Source organism: Periophthalmus magnuspinnatus, chromosome 7, assembly GCF_009829125.3.
Source record: "Periophthalmus magnuspinnatus isolate fPerMag1 chromosome 7, fPerMag1.2.pri, whole genome shotgun sequence".
NCBI lineage: Eukaryota > Metazoa > Chordata > Actinopteri > Gobiiformes > Gobiidae > Periophthalmus > Periophthalmus magnuspinnatus.
Window position 1 is genome coordinate 17,792,109 of NC_047132.1, and position 20,542 is coordinate 17,812,650.

General features: G+C 37.4%; 1 protein-coding gene across 2 annotated transcripts; it reads right to left on the bottom strand.

Annotated features, from left to right (window-relative positions):
- Positions 1 to 255: 255 nt before the first annotated feature.
- Positions 256 to 18,831, bottom strand: ccdc120a (coiled-coil domain containing 120a). 2 transcript variants are annotated; one of them, XM_055223024.1, is made up of 13 exons: positions 18,631 to 18,831; positions 17,117 to 17,226; positions 8,012 to 8,150; positions 7,733 to 7,850; positions 7,524 to 7,651; positions 7,275 to 7,382; positions 7,029 to 7,149; positions 6,785 to 6,841; positions 6,037 to 6,139; positions 5,579 to 5,859; positions 4,270 to 4,794; positions 2,554 to 2,893; positions 256 to 2,282 (listed from the first exon to the last, which is right to left on the bottom strand). In XM_055223024.1, exons 3-13 carry the CDS (start codon positions 8,057 to 8,059, stop codon positions 2,177 to 2,179), a joined length of 1,935 nt encoding a protein of 644 aa, XP_055078999.1. In that variant the 5' UTR covers positions 8,060 to 8,150; positions 17,117 to 17,226; positions 18,631 to 18,831; the 3' UTR covers positions 256 to 2,176. The 2 variants fall into 2 exon arrangements, with proteins under 2 accessions (XP_055078999.1, XP_055079000.1); XM_055223025.1 differs by having other exon boundaries at positions 1,733 to 2,277; positions 18,631 to 18,825.
- Positions 18,832 to 20,542: the final 1,711 nt, after the last annotated feature.

A 20,542-nucleotide genomic window follows, 5' to 3' on the forward strand; every position in this document is an offset into this window, starting at 1 on the left:
TTTTCATGTAGAAAATGGTTCACTCTTGTCATTTTCTTAAGTCTATGCTTTTTGTGCCTATTTGGTTGTTTTTCTATGATTACTAACATATTAATCAAATAGCCTAGTCCTTTAAACATGGATGTTTCTGCCAATCATAAAACAACTCTGAGTCACACCTTGTAATAATTTTCATCCATATGAAACTAACAGGCACTTTTTCCTTAAATCGTGACTTTTAAGGTCTAGGAAAAATAGGAATACATGAAGAATGTATCAGTGTGGTGTAAATACTGACCATTTTTATTTTAAAACACTGTGTAAACCAGTCTGTTCACTTTTGTATTTACAAAACCAAATCTGAAATCCAAAATCCACAGAGTGAAAAAGTACAAACAGCTCAACAGTCCAAAAAGCTAAAAAAAAAAAAAGTGTTTATGTACAAGAGTTTAAATTGTACAGTGGCCCAGCATGTACCACAGCAGCAATATATATTTACAATAACATTTTTTAACAAATATTTGACTGTTGTGATTCTGATGTGAGTTCTGCTTTGGTCGGAGAGAGTGGAACTCTGAGGTCTGCTCAGCTGAAGCTCCTATTACTTAAATTCAGTGAGAGAAGACATAGTCTAAAATAATGTGTATTCTGTATTTGTTGTCTATTTGGCTAATTCAAATTCTTAAACTATCATCTTAAAGCAATGATGACATGCATCTGATGAATGATAGAGGTGGCAGCCACATCTTCATCTGTCTGCCTCATGGCAGCTGTAATATATAAGTATAATTTTCACAAAGTAGTCTTATATGCGTTTGGCCATTTCAGAGGAGCAGATTAACTATTGATATTAGTGCAATATGGAGGCCTGGTTTGTTTGATAAACCTGATATTACCTGATACGGACAGAACAGAAACTGTAAAATTCATAACTCAAAATAAAAAATAAAAAAATCCCTATTTTACATACATACAGTCATTTCTTACAACGGACACATTAGTCTGTGTTTGGCTCCTGTTAAAAGGTTATATAAAATCCAGAAAAAATTATCTTTAATCGATTGGTCGATTGTCGCTGCGGCAGAATAATCCTGGTTTTATTATTGCTCTCAGACCAACAGACTGTTAGCAAAATTATACAAGCTAACCACAAGTTAGCATTTAGCAAACAAATGTTTTTCTTTTGACAGTTTAACTTCAGAGGCTGGTTATGGTCCTGTGGTGACCGATCCACTTCTGATGATCCCATTGATCCCATGGAGCATTTTTTGTTTGCATTACAAATCATGCATAAATTAAGTCTTGGTTTCAGTCCTAGGAGGGTCTTGGTTCTTGCCTTTTCCACCAAGACTTGACTTGGTGGAAGGTACTCACTGAGTAACTCAAATTCTACAATACAACCAATTAGAGACTTGATTGATTCACATTGGACCAGCAAGACTTGGTTCAATGGAATGCATGGCTATGTCACATTTCATGAGCTCACTTGATTATCTAATATCAGATTGTTCCAGCATAAAGTGGCTTACATATTTTAAAAACCAGCCTCTAAAGTCTATTTTTCTTAAGACACCTACTTAGTGCATTTTAAATTCAGCATCACATGATAGTGTTCAATACAAATGCTAACAGTGCTAACACATTAAAGCTAATTTATAACAGCCACATCCAAAAACATGAAATAAAAACTTTTGGATTCAAAATTTTCTTTTAAAAAAATTATGCAAATTTCATACAAAATATGATACAGGCAGAGCTTAGGATTCTGTGCAGCAGCGTCGAGTCCAAAGAGAAAAATGTTTGAAATCATCCTCACGTTTTCATTTAAGTGAGGGCACACCTGAGGAGCGAGAGTCACCTGACCGTTTGGAGACTGCTGGTTGGCTACTGAGCTGGTGTTGTCAGCTGGTGATGTCATCGCAGATATAAATACTTCTGAAATACTTTTGATTTCACCCTGATTGTCCGAGCACAGTCCAGTTAAGGAAATTACAATATAAATAACTTGTTTTGTCATAATTGTACTTTTATAAGATGTCTTTGATTTATTACACCCAGTGAGTTAAAACTCCCAGGAAACCAGCCTGGGATGTACTAGGTTCATACATTTAGATCTTGATTTGTCGCTTCAATATAAGTCTTTCATTCTCATCTCATTATTAGTTGGTACACACTTGCTGTGCTCCGATTGGTGATTTCAGACCAGAGTTCCTGGAGTGGGCTGGTCACATGACACCTGTCTGATTGGCGCTTCCTGTTTGTGAATAGGGAATGCATCATTGTAGAGTGGAGCATCCACTGCCCTGTGACATAATATAATAATAAATTATTATAAAAAACACACACAAGATATGCAAAACTAAAACGATAAAAAAATACTTAAAAAAGAGAGTAAAACATCTAGTGTAATCTTCCAAACAAGGGAACAACGTCTATTTTTGCACTTATTAATTGTACACTTTAGCATATTCCTGATGCATTGTTAAAATATTGTCTAAATATTGTCTAAATATTTTTGTCAAAATATATATATTTTTTAAATTGGCTAAGCAACTCAAGATTTCCATTTCTTACCTGCTGTGTAGCGAGAGTCCATGGAAAGTAGCTGAATGAGGCAGTCCAGACTTTTTAATTGTCCCATTGTGATTAATGTCCTTAAAGTTGGACAGAGGGGCATTGTGGGAATTTGATTCCAGATAGTTTGAATGGTCCTGGTAGTTAGAATGGTGCATTGTTACATTGTGTGAGTTGGAGTCCTGGTAATTAGAATGGTCTTGGTAGTTTGAGCGGTGGATGACACTGTGTGTGGTCCGTCTCCTTCCTTTAACGCCATTAGTCTTTGGAGCTGCATTCCCATTGGTTGGATTTGGATGGGATGAGCCTAGAGTGTTTCGAAGATACCAATCCCGCAGACCTGTCAATCAAGCACATCCACCAATTAGGAAATATAACAAACATCTTATTACAGACTTCCGTCTTAGTAAATATAATGTCTTCTACAGGGACAATTACATAACATAGTTGGAACCAGGCATTTTTAACTTCCTTAAATACAGAAATAGCATTATTACAAATACAAGTTGGATGATTACTTAAAGGTACAGTATGCTTTCATGTTTTTTTGTTTTTTTTAAGGCATTAAAAACAATCTATTTTATTTGATGTACTCTGATTTTAAGTTAAATCCTTTTAAGTACACCATAAAACAGCGGAAGCACACTAATGAAAAGCCAGCTGTTAATTAATAATAAATAAAATAAGAAAAGTGAGTGAGTTATGGAGTTGTCACAGCAGGTGGCGCTGCACCCCACTCCACTGCAGAGGAACCTGCTGCAGTGACCCACTTTTAGTTCAGCATCAAACATTCATCAGACTATCTTTGAATCTCAATCTGCGAGAGAAACTTTAGATTCAACAGTGTGTCTAGGAGCTCAGGGGCACAGACAGAGATTTCATATAGTTAGTCGTAGGCCTGTCAGGATAAAAACTATATCGACTTATCCTTCAATACGTAACAGATGGAACAATAATTTTTGGGGGTCAATATTTATCGTGGGTACTTTTTCTTTGCACTAGTGGAAAATATTTGGTTAATTTTCTGTGCCACAATGAGATTTGAGCTGTAGAAGGTCAAATGATGAACTTCTATGACTCATTATAAAAAGTGTTGTATGCATGCTATTCATTCAAAATTTTTAACTTTTGAACAAATTAAAAATTTTGTACATTTAGATCATTTTTATGGAGATAATACTGCTTTATGGTTTGGTTTTGAAATTATCGTTTATCATCTATAATTACTTCAACAATATATCCCACTTCAAAATGTATTTTCGTGACAGCCTTAAACAAAGCATGACTAACTAGGCCTATCATTTCTAAATATAATGCACCTTTTATGATTTAAAAACATGCACAATATAGTATTGAACTTATCTATAGCTATAGAGAAAAGCAGGTGACCCCACCAGGCCAAGTTACAGATCACATCTGTAAAACAAGCAAACTACTCCTACTGGGAGGAGGTTCATGGTAAAAATACATGTTTTTTCATGGTAATTTTAGCAATAAGAATACACCAGCATAGCAGGGCTGCAACTAACAATTATTTTAGTAGTCGAGCAACAAGCAATAGCTTTCTTGATTAGTCACGATTATTAAGCAATTGTTGTTTTTTCAGTGCTCTATGCATACCTAGGATCAATTAATTGAATATTATTGCCTTTTTCGTTCTGGGTCAGTATCCTGGTCAGGAGAACCTTGCTGGAGGACTAAGGGTGTAACATATACCTTCCAGAGCAAGAGCCTTATGCAGATTCCTTGTTGCCTCTTCGTTGTGCTGATCCTGGGTTAGAGCAGCCTGGGTGGGCCGGGGGGGCAGCAGGTGTGGGTGGGGGTCTGGCTGCAGAGGTCCATGCTGGGAGTCAAAGTTCTCTGCTCCCGGAGGCTGCACAGGAAGGAAGGGCCCACACGATTTAGTCCGGGTGACTTTTATTCTCTGACGTTCACTGTGCAGGCCGCGATAAGTGGGCGGGGCAAGAACTGATTGTTGGTTTGGATACAGAGCTGTGATTGGCTGACGGCTCCCATGTGATTGCTGCCTCTGGAGCATCTGCTGTTGCTTGGTCCAGACATAATCCAGAAGCAGGTCGCTATAGGGAGCTCTGCCTCTCTGTCCTGGGTCTGGTCTGGGTCCTAGGTCTGGCCTATGTCCTGGTTCAGTCCTGGTGCTTGGTTCTGATCCGTTTGTGGTCTTGAGAGTCCTAGTATCAGTCTCCGAACTCCTCATGGCTCCACCCTTTGAAGATGTCAAACCTGTAATGGACAAAAAATATTTATTGACCTATAACATCTGGTGGATGTCATCTGCTTATCTCCAAGGAGAAAGACAAGTTTAATGCTATACTGTGGAATAGGCAAGGCAAGGCAAGGCAAGTTTATTTGTATAGCACAATTCGTACACAAGGTAATTCAAAGTGCTTTACAGAATAAGAAAGACATTAAAATCACACAAATCAAACATAAATAATCACAAATAATCATCATAAAATCAACATTAAAAGAGAAGAGTGCAGAATAAAAACCTGTCAGTCATATGCACAGCTAAACAGAACTGTTTTGAGTCTGGATTTAAACATTGTCAAAGTAGAGGCCTGTCTCACATCTTCAGGAAGACTGTTCCAAGTTTTAGCTGCATAAAATTTAAACGCTGATTCCCCATGTTTAGTCCTGACTCTGGGCACCAGCAGGAGGCCGATCCCTGAAGTCCTCAAATTGCGAGATGGTTCATATGGCATATGGCATATTACAGGAAAAGCAAATCATTTTCCATGGAGACAAGCAGGTGATTGTTCCATGGAGACAAGCAGGTGATTGTCGCTCCACCCGAAAAGTTACATAGTGAGCTTCTTAATTATTGTTTACAACCCTCTTTGCATACGTAATTTTTATATACATTAAAACTTTGTATCAGAAAAACTGTACATCCATGTAACAATAATCTTGAGATAGTAATTTCACTGTCAGACACATATTTCACCAAAGTTGCCTGACTCAAACTACACTCATCTGGTATATCGCCTTGGTTACATCTACTCACCATTGACCCAGTGCCCATCTGCCTCTGTGGAAGCCCCTCTGTCCAACAGTCCATCTGAGCAGTTACTTCGCCGAGACAAGTTAGCACCCCCAACCGGCCCGTTAGCCACAGACCTGTTAGCGCCATTAGCTCGGCCTCCATTACTCGTAGAGCTACCTCCAGTCCTGCCCAGCTGTTCCGGCTCTGTCTGCCCAGAGGAGGTGGAGCCGTCTAGGGATCGAGGCGGCGGCGGAGGGGGGTGAGGAGGGGAGTGTTTCTGGGGCACGTCCTGAGAGTCTGATCTGAAAAAAACATATAGGTCAAGTTATTAAACAGTCATCTCTTCTTTAATAGTCTTTAAAAACATACTTAGGATTAATAGGTAAGTAATGGCAACAGATCAATTAACCTATAAACAGTGATAGTATCATCATCTGAAGACTCATCAGTTATAATATGAAAATTATATCCATTCTCACCTGCTGTGGACTGAGTTGTTTCTGGTTTTATTTTGGGAGAAAACTTCAACTGGAGAAGAACCAGCAGTGACCATAGGAGGGCGACAGTGGGACACACTCTCATCTGAGGGACAAAGTATGTAAGGTTACATAGAGAAGTTGAAATTATTATTAACAAACAGGTAACAGACACACTTTGATGTGAAGTGATACAACGTTTTAGTTTACTTGTTTTTGGTTCTTTAGTCTTTTATAGCAAAGGTACATAACATTGTTTGAACAGAGAATGGGGCTGAATCAGGAAGTTCTAAAACCACCAGATGTACCTGATGTTGTCCAAAATAGCGATCTAAAATAAATTCTTAGCAGAGACTAAAATAAGACTTCTGGGACAACTCAAAAAACTGGGCCTGCAGATGAACTAGGGCAATAGTAAATCAGGACATCTGCATAAAAAAGACAGGGAATTATCACACAGGGGACAAAGAAGAAGAGTCTGGACTATGTTGGCAAGGCAGTCTAGTCTGATACTGAAGTAAAATAGTCCATAGGCTTTACTATGAAAACCCTTTTTGTATGAAAGGTTTGTTATTATGACAACAAGTACATGGAAATAGCACTACGACCCCGGAAAGATCACCTCCAGGTGTAAAGTGGGGCTTGTATAAAAAACTGTTCGCTATAGTGTAATATTTGTAAAGGGCGCTATTGCTCTGGGGTGGTTAGGGCCACTCAATAAAGATTATTTGGGTCATAATGTGTGTGTTACCATTGTCATGTCCCGTAGAGTCAGATGTGGAGCTGCTCTCGGACCTCACTGACTCATCTGCAAACAAAAAATCAATCATTGGGACTTTTACATTAAACGCCTTTAAATTTTCTCCTCAGATTTGGTGTCGAGTAGTGAACCAGATCTGAACTGGGGTACCCATCTGGATCCTTTTCCAGGTCTGCACAGAGATCTTGGTCAGGAGCACCTACTAAAAGCCTCAGTAGCCGTATTTGTATATTACCTGTATGACAGCCTCGGTGGACAGTCCTCTTGGATCTCTGGCTCTGTAGATGTGGGATGTGTTCAGGTTCACTGTGTTTTCGGACTGAACTAAACAAAGTCTTCTTTTTTTTCTCTTCCAGCTGCACACAATCAAATCATTTTAATATAACCTTTATACAAAAAAAATGTATGTTCCCTTATAAAGATTATGTGAAATATGTGCACAGTTACAGAAATAATCCATGTTACAGTCCCTGGTCCTTACCTCAGTCCTGTTCCTCCTGTTGAGTCTAGAGCCTCCTCTTCGTCGGACGGAAGGAGGCTTCTCGCCCTCCTCCAACGGAAAATCTTCAGGAATTAAACCAGTGAGCTCCTGGCCAATCAAAGACAACATATCATTCAACGGACCAATCACAGATCAGATGTCATTAGACAGAGACATTTCCAGACCTACACCATATACCAGATATAATTAATCATTTTGAAATGAATATTGAAAACAAATCCAACTTACTGCTTCCTGGAGACAGACACGCCTGAGCTCTGCCAATCTTGTGCTGAGCATAGTCTGTAAGCCCCGCCTCCTCTCCTGCAGCTCAACCAATCGCTGAGCATTTTTCTGCTTCCTGTCGGGGCCTGTATCTGTTACAGAAAAATAAATATACTGTATGAGATTACCTAAACATACAGGTGTATAGATGAAGTTTTGGCATGACCTCTGACCTGTGGCTGTGATGAGCTGACCTCTGACCTCCATGGTGGGTGTGACCCATGTGACCCCTCCCCCGCCTTCTTCACTGCTGGAGTCAAGCTCTGCCCCACCCCAAACGCTCTCTCTCACCTGAGCAGGGAACAGAAAGATGGATAATACTATGATTGGAGGTTTTTTTTGGTATTCTTTTCCAACATTTAAACACAAAATAAGTAGGTCAGACTGAACAGCTAAATTTATGGCTTTAGTCAACTTTTTAAATAACATTTTAAAATAAAGTAAATCCTGACCTTATAAGTGGGTTCATACGCGCTCCAGTAGTTCACTCCTGTGGCCATCCAACAATCTGACTCCTGACCTTTGACTCCTGGCCTTTCACAGCGCCTGGCTCACTGTCTTCACTGCTTCACCTCAGATCAGTCCAACGTCCTGGAAACACAGCATAGAAAGAACAATGAGATTTTCAGTCAACTCAGCTACAGCTCAAAGCAGTACATCTACTCTCAAACAGATGGTCCTGTTGAAAGTTGGACATACGATTCATAAAGCCCCTAATGGTATTTTTAGATTGCTATAATGTTCTAATTTTGATTATTTGTGCAGTGTAGTCTAGTCTTTATTTGAAGGGACAATATTAAGAAAAAATAAATAAAAACAGATGTTCTGCACCAGATCATATCTTAATAGCTAGTTTCCATCTGCAGTCCCTGATTGGCTGTAATTGCATTGTATAATGTATTCCTGCAATCAACAATAAGAACAATGCACAATGTCCTCTCTCCGGCTCATACATACTCACACAGCATCACACATGCAATATGAACACTGGATTAATCGCAATTGAATTGAAATCGCAGTTTGGATGGCCACATACATGTTTATGTAAAAACACCCCCATCACTCTGCTTTGGACGTATAATTAAGATGATTCTGAATCTAAGGTTAAGTTTTTCCTTCTTAATGAATTCATTTGACTTTAAGACAATGAAAAGCTGTGGAATAATGAACCATATAGCATAGGTCCACACATACTACTTGCCCCATAGTGCCCATACATATGGAACCTTTATTTTGCCTTTCCTCCCCTCTGAGTTTCCCTTAAATACATTATTGTTGCTGTGGCTTGGAGTCCTGTTTTAGACAAAATAACCTTTTGAACTGCCTCGGGTTTGTTTCACCTGAAGACACTGTAGACACAACAGTACAGCTATCTCTCTTACTGAGTTTACAGCACAATACACAAAACTAGACTGATACAGGAAGATTATAACAGTAGGGGGCATGGGGGTAAAAGAATTATGAAAAAAAAGAAAATAAGAAATTAATATAATGTAACAATAAAGCCAACCAGAGCCAAAATGTTAAACCTACAGAATTGGAATAGATTTTATATTTAGACTGGGCAATATTATTAAATTTTGGATTTTGGATACTGATTGAGAAAAATAAGTCTTTAAAATAAGTAAGATGTCTTTCACTACTAATTATAATAAACTTTCAATCCATGACATTAAATGCAGATCCGAACTCTACAAATCTGAACTCTGCTCCAAACAATTTACTTTTACTGACAGTGTTTACAAGAACTTTAGACCGAGCAGTCAAAGATGAGTGAGTAATAACAAGGGCTGCAAGATTAATCATAATTAAATCAAATTATACCAATTTGAATGGACACAATTAGCAGGATTGATTTCCTCCAAAATACAAAATACAACAATATCCGGTCTTATTCTGCATAAAAACTGCTGACCCTGTAGTTTAGATATGTACAAACATGTTTTGAAATGTGATTCTTGTATTGTTTGTCAGTTCATATTTCAGTCTTTTTGTCAATTCTTCTGGGCGCATTCAAAATGTGAAATATGACCTTAATCTTATTCCAAAAAAACATTGTAATCATAATTGCAATTCTTGTCAGAAAAATCGCAATTAGAGCTTTTTCCCAAATAGTTGAACCATCGTAATAATTGTGTGTTTTGAATGGGTCCAAAATAGATATCAACAGCTGTGTATCTCACATAAGCAGAATTAGCGATATAGAATTCAGGTTGGAGCAGGTTGGAGACTGAAGGAAAACAGTGAACGCTTCCGTGAAGTGACTGACAACATGCCTGTGAGACATGTGAAGAATCTGACTAAACAAACTCCATCAGAAGAGCTCCGTACAAAGGACAATGTACAGGTCTGTCTCTGGGCCCACCGCAGCAGAAATATGAGAGTGGAAATTACTTTGACAACTAAACAACTTATAAAGGCAGCAGTTGGTGATTCAATTGATTCTGGCAGCTTTTGGGCAGATTGTCATTGTGTTTTGGGTAAGACACATCACCCATTGAGCTGTGTATCAGAAGCATCAGTAATGTGAGGAGGGTATGACTTAAAAGGCCTATATTGCACTATTGTTTATATATGCTATAATGTTGTTATGTCATCATCACAAACGTACTGAAGTTGTGTTTTGTTTCATTCACACATGTTTAACACACAAATCCTGTATAATTAGGCTGTGTTCTTTTCTCAAACTGAACACATCCTCTCTCACCTTGTGATGTCATTAAGTGGTGATACATGAAGTGCATCCTTGTTTTGTTTTTTTTTAACTACATACACCTTCGCTAGAATCATTTTGATCATTTCAGCACTGGATTCATCAAACTTTGAAGCTGCAGCTATTAGAACTGCTTCTCTAATTCCTCGGTGCACCAGTAAATATTAAAGACTGTCTATTGACAATCTCAACTGTACAAAAGGTCAAATAAAAATCTTTTAAAACAAAAACAACCACTTACAATTATTTTTAGTGTAATATAGAGTAAATATGTTCAATTGAGACTAAAAGTAGCTGTTAACTTTAAAACTACCACTACATGACATCACAAGGTGAAACAGAGCATTTTGAGCTTTGGGGACGCAGACAGCCTCATAATCCAGGACTGTTCAAACATGTGTGAATCAAACAACACTACTCCAGGTATGTTTTTGAGGAAGTAGTACTACAACAACAACACCCTAACATGTCTTAAAGCTCACATGAATCAATTCTGTGTTATATAAGACCTTTAAAGGGTTTATATTGTCATGTAATAAAAAAAAAAAAAAAAAGTATTTCCAGTATAGAAATATTGTAAAAGAACCTCTTAGACTCAAAAGATAGACTGTATAAAGAAGTGACGCCACACTCACTTAGTCCACACTCACTTAGGACTAAGTGAGTGTGATGTCACCCATAAAGTTCGGCTCCAGTCAAATGAAGCTCATTGAAGCTAACAGTTATAGGAGCAAATTTGTAGCCAAGTCTCATATTTGGAATTCCATCCGAGAGCATCATAGCAACCAAAGAGCCAATCCGGAGAGAGGCTGCTGCCCTTCCCGCCCGCACAGCTCATTGGTTGGCTCTTATCAATGCTATCAATCAAACCTGTTGCTAATGCTAGCGGGAGCAACTTTGGGGAAAGAAGGCACCAGATTTGTGTGATATTAATGTTCATATCTTGACTTACGGACAAAATAGCTAAATAAAAATACCAGGATCATGTGAAGTTTGTTAATACATGTACATAATACATACTTATCAGAACATTTTAAGACCAAAACAATGACTCTGGCAGCAGCAGTCAGAGTGGGGCAACAGTTTTTCAATAGAAAGTGAACTGGAGCCAGAAGCCCATGCTCACTTGTTACTTGGAATCCAACGGCTACCGCGTTAGGTATGTCCATTTATATACACAGTCTATGGATCAAAATGAGACCACTCCAATTACACATTTTTATTGTTCACAATCCAGGAAGTAATGTTGCCATGCAGTTAGCATGCTAGTTGTTGTTAGCATTGTGGTTTATTTCACACATGTTGAGTAATCCTGTATATTTTTGACTCTTACCTGAGCTTTTTCAACCTGTGACATCATTAGATGTTAATCTAGGAAGTGCGACTGAGTGTTTCTAAAGTTCATACACCATCATTAGATCCGTTTTGATCACTGTAGATGCTCAACTTGCAGCTATTGTTCATAGCCTAATTTAAAGCTCAAATATTCACATATCTAAACAAAACCATTATTGATACTGACTTTAACACTTTCTCTGGGCACCTTAACCATAGAATGCTTTGGGGAATTTTGGTCCAAATGAACCATAATCAGTTCAGGGAAAAGTAGCAAGGAAATTCATGTGACAACCCAATTCAACCCAAATTATCTTACATAATATAATTTTATACCGCACCAGCTTCCAAACCAAATTAGTCTTGTCTTGGGCTAAAAGCAGCTGCAAAACTCTGTCCCCCTCTCCACTTCCTCCCATTCTTCCCACTTTGTACATATGAATCCTGCTGCTTTGTTCTTCTCCTAATTTTCCTTTTCTCGTAAATTTCAGTGTTTTTTTCTGCCCCTAACTGTTTAATGACAGAACAGTCCGCGTTCAGTCTCTCATCAGCAGCAGGAACTGGCTCAGGCACACTTTTGTTTATGCCTTGTACACAACTTATGTAACCTCTAAACACAAATAGATTATAATAAGTTTTTAATCCATTCCTTTCTAGTTGGCTACTATGAAGGTGTATAAGGCTTAAAGTTAATGGGGGAACTAGTGTTGTAACAATGAGTATTTGGTTTAATACAAGTTTTATTATCGATTAGGCTAATATCTGAGTATCAGTGGCAACGCGGATAACTACAGTCCCTTTCTTTAATAAATAGAAGACAATGGATGTAACTGGATCTTTTCATTGTGAACCTTCAAGCATTTATCATCAAATATGTATTAGTTAATTTTCTTTTTGCTAGTTTTGAAGGTAGAATGTAAAGTTGGCCTTAAATTAAATTTTTTGTCCAACTAATGTTCTATCAGTGTCTATGTTTTCTCTAAATCTGCAGCTCCCCTATCATCAGCGCCACTCACTCCTCAGCTGTGTTTTCTAACTCACTTCCTGTCTTCTTCCTGGTTTTCTGGGCTCACTTCCTGTCCGTACTTCCCGTTTCCTTTTCACAGGCTCCAGGGCACATTGTGTTCAGCTCTAAGTTTAGAAAGAGAGCAGGAGAAAGCAGAGGGGTCAAAGATACACAGCAGATTCGCACAATGGAGGCAGAGGAGTTACTATATCACTACAAAAAACATTTTTGTTTTGGGTTTTTCTGGTTAGAATGTATGGAATAGTGTCAGCAAGATTTCCTATGTCATTATAAGGAGAGTTTATTCTCAGTGGTTAAAGGTGCATTATGTAACTTTTTCTGGTGGCGGGTCATCCCCTGAAACCTTGCACAGCAAGATGGATTCTCACGAGATTTGTGAGTTCACAAAGATGTTCATGATGTCACTTTTCAGTGAGCGCTGTTCCAGATTGATAAATGTGTAGAACTCAATTCAGAGTGCTGCACATATGAGTCTGGTGTGAGTCAGATTACATCACCTGCTCATCTCCATAGGGAAGTTATTGCTTTGGCTGGAATGGTCCGCAGAATAGCATTAAATGTATCTATCTTCATGGAGACAAGCAGATAACGCAGCCAGGTCAAATCCAGGTCTAGCATGTTTTTCAGGTCTGGCAGGGATTTTTTTAGCAATGAAAACACCTGTAATTAAATAAATGCAATATAGCTAAGTCTTTCACATACTATGAAACATTTCAGAAAAAATAATATCACTCTGAAAAAAGTAGGTAGCAGACATCTCACCAGAAGTTACATACATTGCCTTTAAAATAAAAAAATAAAAAAATAATACGAATAGTAAAAGAAAAAGACATTATTGATGAACGTGGATGTTTGGTTTTTGCAAAATTTGTGAACACAGTGGTCAATAGCAAAAGGTAATGCATTATATCGCTAATAATTTTATCATGAACTTATGTTTATCAACCACTGATCATTGAATGTAGTATGTGAATGAGTGCTATTCTGTATGAATGAGCACGGCAGAGCTGCTGTTTGACATGTTCGTCTGACGAGGGAATTTGGATCAACTTAATATCAGTGATAGTCTCCTCCTGCTTCTGTCTGCAGAGGCGAGCGCTGGGTTTGTCTGTGCTTCATTCAAAAAGCTTCATGGTGTATTTAGTTACAGGTGAAAGAAAAGACCACTGTGTATAGGGGATACAGGCGCAGGCACACGTTTTCATAGAAATAAGTTTGGCAACCAGCTGATGGACTCTCATGTGGCTCATGGTGCATATTTGAGAAGAATGATGCGTGGTGTATGTGAACAAGACTGACCCAAAAATGACCGGATCTTGATTCTGTAACGTCTTAGTCTGAATATTGGAATAGTGCAGAAGAGACTATTTTTTGCCTGGATTAGCCTGGTTTTGACTACACACAGGTAAGTTAAAACAACATTTCCATACGGCCATTCCCACCAAGACAACTGCAGTTTTTACAGCACAGCCAAATGTTGCAGTGAAAACAACATCTGAGTAAACAGTAACAACAAGTGTTAGACATATGTTCAGAGACACACAGGCAACAGGGGGTCCAAAGTAGGCTACTTCAATTATCTCAGCCACTACCGCTACTACCAAATACTACTACTACAGCTACAACAACTGCTACTGTTACTGCTACTACTACTACAAACTGGTACTACAATCATCAAAATTAATTTTAGTCAAATTAAAGAGTAGAATAATAAAGCACATAGTACAATTCCACAAATTTTCAGAATCAGCCACACTGAAACAGGGAAGCAAGAACAATTCGAAAACAAAATAGCAAAGTATACTTTTCCAACGCATTATACAAGCCACAGTTTTGCATTTCAACATTATACGTAGAAATAGAAGGTACATGTAAAAATATATACGTATAATTAAAAAAAAAACATTATAAGACACATTTTATTGCCGATTACAAATTAATAAACACCTTTACCATAGTCCTACTTGGAGAATAAAGGAAAGCAATACACTTAAAAGAGGACAAAACATCAGGAGGTCTGATAACCATAACAAACCATAAAGCCTCCAATCCCCTTGTCCCCTGCCCTAGACTGCCCCATGACAGACAAACCTAGGGACAGCAGATGAACCAACACAGGTCAGACAGAGCACACTTATGATGTAACTACTATGAGGTCACTCACAGGTCTGCAGGCTCACACTGCCCTTTCAAATCACCACATTTAACTACTAAAAAGGACAGCAGAGATTATGATTGTTAATATTTGAATGTATGTGAAATTATACAAGTGTATCTTTGTCCTATCCATTCTAAAAGGTGGTATTCCAATTGGCTTTACACTGCAAAACAAAATGTATTTTTGGGTGGGATTAAGGAAAGGATAGATGTTAGTTCTGGTGTAAGTAACCATCCATCGTGAGTAACATACCATGTGAAATAAACTACTGAATGCAGTTTGTGTTAGTTTGGATTTGTGTGAATGATGGTACGTGTTTGTGTCAACTTTGCTAGAGCTAGGTTGGCTCTAGCCAAATTGCATTTTCCACAGTTGATGCATGCAATGTCAGCATATCCTTCATCATATCCTTTATCTGGGGGCTCGGGTCTGTCCAAGTGTTTGAGTGTTTTGTTTTGTTTTTAAGTCAAGAGTTATATATCTGACACATTTATTATTCATTCACTTTTAATTTCACTTGAAGCAAAAAAACAAAAAACAATAAAGGTTATCGCTCAGCCATCAGCAAATTGTATTGCAATTGATGTTTTATGGACTTTTAAAAAAAACGTAAACCTTGGTTTAATAATTATCGTAATAATGTTGTTAATCACAATTATTTTGGTCAAAATAATCATGAGTGTAAATTTTTATACCATCTCATCCCTAATAGTGAGTAGACTGGTGTTGTGGTGTGAAAATGGAGACAGAGGCTGAGGACACAGACAGGTTTGAACACGACTAAGAGCAGGAATGTGGCCAGAGAGAGGGACCAACGAGCACAATAGAGGAGTCACTACAGAGAGGAGAGAGGGATGGAGAGGGGTGGAAGAGAAAGGAAGAGGGGGGGGGGGGTAGGGAGGGACAGGGAGTGTAAAGGAGGAGGAGAGAGATCGGTAGAGGGGTAGAAGGAGAGAGAATGTGAGAGGGAGTAAGGGAGGAAAAAAGAGAAAGAGAGAGAGAGGGGTGGAAGAAGAGACAGCGAGAAAGAGAGAGGGTGGGAGGGTGAGAGAAGGATGGGTAAAGCAGGAGAAGGAGAGGGAAATGGGGGGATGGGTAGGGAGTAGAAAGAGAGTCAGAGAAAGTAGGAGATAGAGATGGATGGGTAAAGGGGTAGAAGGGGAAAGAGACAATAGGGTAAATCACAGGTGAGGAGTATTAGATGGTAGGGATTTTTCCTATATAGTTATTTGATACTTGTCAATGTTACTATCTATATTCTATCTATAAATATCAACAAAACTTTGCTAGGTCCATAAATATAAGTAAGCAGGTGTAGTAAATGTCACTGTTTAATTTATATTATACAGTATAATGCTACTCTGACATTTACATTGTAACGCTGTAGTCAGTTAAAAAGGCACATCTGATGCACTAAGGGCAAACTGGGAACAGTAAAAAAACATCAACCTGACATATTGGGGGATTGGTATTAAAAATCCTCCTATAAAATGCTATGTTGAATATCGCTATAGTTTAGAGTCAGGGGAGAAGGAAGAGGGGTGTCTGTGTTTTGGTGAAAACAGGAAACTCCTCCAAGGACACTTTCTCTGCTTCACAACAGCCCTGATTAAACCAGACTTCACAGTGACATAATGAAGAACAATAAGTCTAGGACTGTACAATACATCACAACCAAATCAAAATCGCAATTTGAGTTGGGACATTCATCAAATCACAAAGGTTGCAATTATTTATGTTATACAATGTTGTCTCTGTCTTGTTATAGAAAAATGTTGTTGTATAAGTAGCTTATACCCCTACAAACATGTTTTAGTTCATCAGTTCATATCTTAGTATTTTATCAAATGTTAATGACCCTGGAGTTATTTTGACCTGCTTATACAAGAGCTGCTTATACAATATATCTGCACTGGGGCAAGACTAATTTTGCTCAAATGCATGGAAAACAGTTGAGCAATTGGACCTTTAAAGTGTGCCATCCAAAACCAAAGCAGCAGCCATGTTTGTTAAATTAAATTTCAATTATTTCTTGTCTGGCTACTTTACATAAAACATTACATTATAAAAGTACACATCATTTTTCTAATGTACTTTTGTTTAGTTTTATGGCTCCTATGGAAATGTGTGCAAATATTGTACAGCAGCAAATAAATTCATTGCAAACCAATACTGAAGTGTTAAACTCTAGACGTGGGTGGGCTTTTATTTTGAAATGAAAGTCTAATTGTTTTGATCCAGACTTCAAACCCTCTTCACGCACAGGTTTATCAGAGACGCAGCTGTTGGTTCATTTCAAAATCATTAACATATTTAACACAGACCTGCATTTGCATCGTTCAGAGCAGGAGGGCAGGGAGTGGGCGGTGAACAGGTGAGGCACTCTGATATCATTCATTCACAGATGTCGAGCGCTCTAGTGCAGGAGGGTAGGCTGGCAAAAGAAAAATATGGGATAAGTACTGAGCAAAAACACAACATAAACAGAACAGTGGGGAGGTTTAAATGAGAACTGTACATGGATGAATTGTAGAAAATGCAACTAATAGTGCTAAACAAAGATTACATGAAAAGTGCCACTAAATCTTGCCAAATCACCAGAAATAGGTTATTTTACATTAAAAGTGGAATAATTATAATCATGGTTTGACATAACAAAGGTAATACATAATCATGAATATGAATATGAATATAAATTATATATAAATTATATATATATATATATATATATATATATATATATATATATATATATATATATATATATATATATATATATATATATATATATAATTTTTATATATATATATATATAATTTATATATAATTGTTATGTCAAACCATGATTATAATTATTCCACTTTTAATGTAAAGGAAACCTTATTTTGGTCCTTAGTTGGTCAAAAACTACATAAACTAAAAAACAGATGTTTTGCTTTCTGTCCTTTTTTTTAACACCAGATGCCATTCCACAAACAACACTAATCAGGTTTAGGATTGACATAATGTGGCAGGAATTTTTTTTATAAGGGTCTATATAATTTAAATTCTCTTTGTTTTCAAACCTCAGTGAATGTGACTGTTTAATCTTTTTGTTGTCTTAATAGGGCACATACAGTATCATTCAGGTGTCATACACTGACCACATACAACTCATGCAAATTCAGACAGGACAGAACTCCGACATTACATCATTCACAAACAAGAACACGGAAAAGTTGTTCTTGATTTTGTTTTATTTTTTTTGACAACGGGACGACACCTGAATCGAATCGACTGCTCCACTGAATTCTGTGCTCTTATTTTCAGACTCAATCAACAAATAACATCTTATCCAATGTTACAGATCTCATGCTTTCCTTTTCAATGTAATCACAGTAATCTTTTCTAATGACTCCAATGACTAAACAGGTACAAATCACCACTTAATCCTTTTGGAATAATCAGAAACTAACCACTGTTCACAAATGCATATATATTTAGAGATTTTAGCTTTTCCAGCCTATGATTACTGAATCCAGACTTGCTTCTAAAATAAACAACAGCTGAGAATTCTGACCAAAGCTTGTAACGTAGCACATTGTTTTTGTTAACTAACTTGGATCGTTTTAATCCACCACAGTATCTTTATAAGTTACATTTTTGAGTTATTTTAACTTAGAAAAGTAAGTAGTTAAAGGCGCAAATGTAATTAGAAATGTGGGATAGCCAAGAAAAAACAAAAGCGCTACATGAGAGAATATAGATCATTGCAAAATAAGTCTAACAAATAGTTTCACTGCGATCTGGTTGTTGAAATTTGCAAATGAAATTTGTCAAAATCAAACATTTCAATTACCTCGGTCTAGGAAAGTGTCGTCTCCTGCGTTGATGTGCGTAAAATCCGTTAAATCGTTCACAATTACTTTAATCCGATCAATCTGCGGTAAAGATCCGGATTTCTGGCCGTTTAATTTCAACGTTTTAAAGCTGCATCTTCGCTGTGTAAATGTATTTGTAGTGGCAGAAGTATCAGCAGCTGTAGTAGTAGAAATAGTTGTAGTAGTTGCAGTGGTGCAGAAGTTTGTGGAGAGCGCGTGTCTGGAGGCAGCTGACTCCGCACGACTCACTCACCTGCGCATCACACTTCCGCCCGCACTTCACAATAAAACTGACTTTTATCTTTACCCCATTTCTACTGCAGTCGATTCGGATTCATAAAAATATGCGTATTACATAACGGTTGTACGATGCTAGAATATTTATTTTGTTTTATGTCTCAAAAATACAAAGAAGTAGCTTGTCGCTGTTTTGTTTTGACTACTTACTATCCGGGTACGGGGATTTTATTTTGACACTTCCTATCCTCAATGTTGTCCCTTGCGTCCTCTGTGTAAATTATTAGTCTTTTATTCTGTAATTAACATAAACAGAACAATGACTTAATCCTATTCTTTGTGTCACATTGACATTCATTCACACCCCACTGTGTTCTCAGCAGGAGGGCTCTAGCTGGGGGAGGAAATAATACGTTAGGTCTACTGTACTCTGTAGGCTTCTTTCTTAGTGTGGATTAAGTTTTTTGGGTTTTTTTTCCATCATTTGGGGTAAACTAAAACAAATATACAAGGTCTAGAAATAAACTAGTATACTAATAAATAAATAAAAAGGAATAAAGGAAGGAAAGGCGAACACGTAGAAGTCTTCGAAGCCCACACACACCACATGGATGTAAAACTTTTGTTGAGTTGACAGAATATAATTTTTCTTTTGCTATGGATCATACCTGGACGACTGAGGGAATCACATAGACAAATAAAAATACAATATCAAATAGAACGACTTGAGTGAAATGTCTCTTTCGTCTTTAAAAATACTACTAATAATAAGAATACAAGTCTAAGGCATGTTCTGTATCCCTGATGTTCCCAAGTCTTCCCTCCATTGATTTCGTTTTAAACAGTGCCCCCTGGCGGTTAATTCAAACATTACACTTCCATAGACTTCCATTAAAAGTCACTTCGGGACATTCTATTATCATCTCTCTCGTTTTTCCTTATGTTTTAAACACATTTATGATGAATAGCTGCACTGGGCATGCTCAACAGCACCCGCAGGAATTCAACAACTTGGCTTTGATCTGTGATTTCCCATGATGCTCTCTCCAAAGCATTATGGCTTTGATGAATACATCTTTGTAGGGAGAGTAAAGATTTTTGGAAGAGAATTAAGGGAGAATACAACTGGTTTATATCAGGGGGATTTTATGATCAAAGTTATACACAATTTAATAGAGTTGTAAAACCAGCCATTCTGGGACTGATTTGGGGATTGAGAAACATGTTGCATAATAAATGAATTGAGTCTGTTTGTAATACAAGTTACATGAATGACAAATGAAAGTAATACAAATTATATGAAGCAATTGTAGCTAAACTTGGACCTAAATCAAAGTACCATTACTTAACTTAAAATACTTCAAACACTTAGTAATATTTTTTAGGGAGGCAAAGAGAGTAAGTGGATGGATGGATGGATTTCTGTTAATGTAAATAAAAGGAGAAAACACTGAATCTGAAATTGTCAAAGGGTAGAACACAAACATGAGGAAAAAGTTCATTCTGAAAGAGCAGTGCAAGAAACAGAAATGTTCAAATCATTTCATATTGTCAACATAAAGTTTTTGTCCATTGTAAACTTTCAGTGGGAAGATTGACCAAATCTTTTCTAAATCAACAGTACTGTTACACTGTAAAATATAGTACATGTGT

Excerpts from the sequence above, each read along its gene's own strand:
- ccdc120a (XM_055223024.1), bottom strand. The coding sequence starts at position 8,059 with ATGGCCACAGGAGTGAACTACTGGAGCGCGTATGAACCCACTTATAAG. Across the intron at positions 6,842-7,028 it reads CCACCGAGGCTGTCATACAG|ATGAGTCAGTGAGGTCCGAG; the intron begins GTAATATACAAA and ends TTTTGTTTGCAG. Across the intron at positions 4,795-5,578 it reads AGATGGGCACTGGGTCAATG|GTTTGACATCTTCAAAGGGT; the intron begins GTGAGTAGATGT and ends TGTCCATTACAG.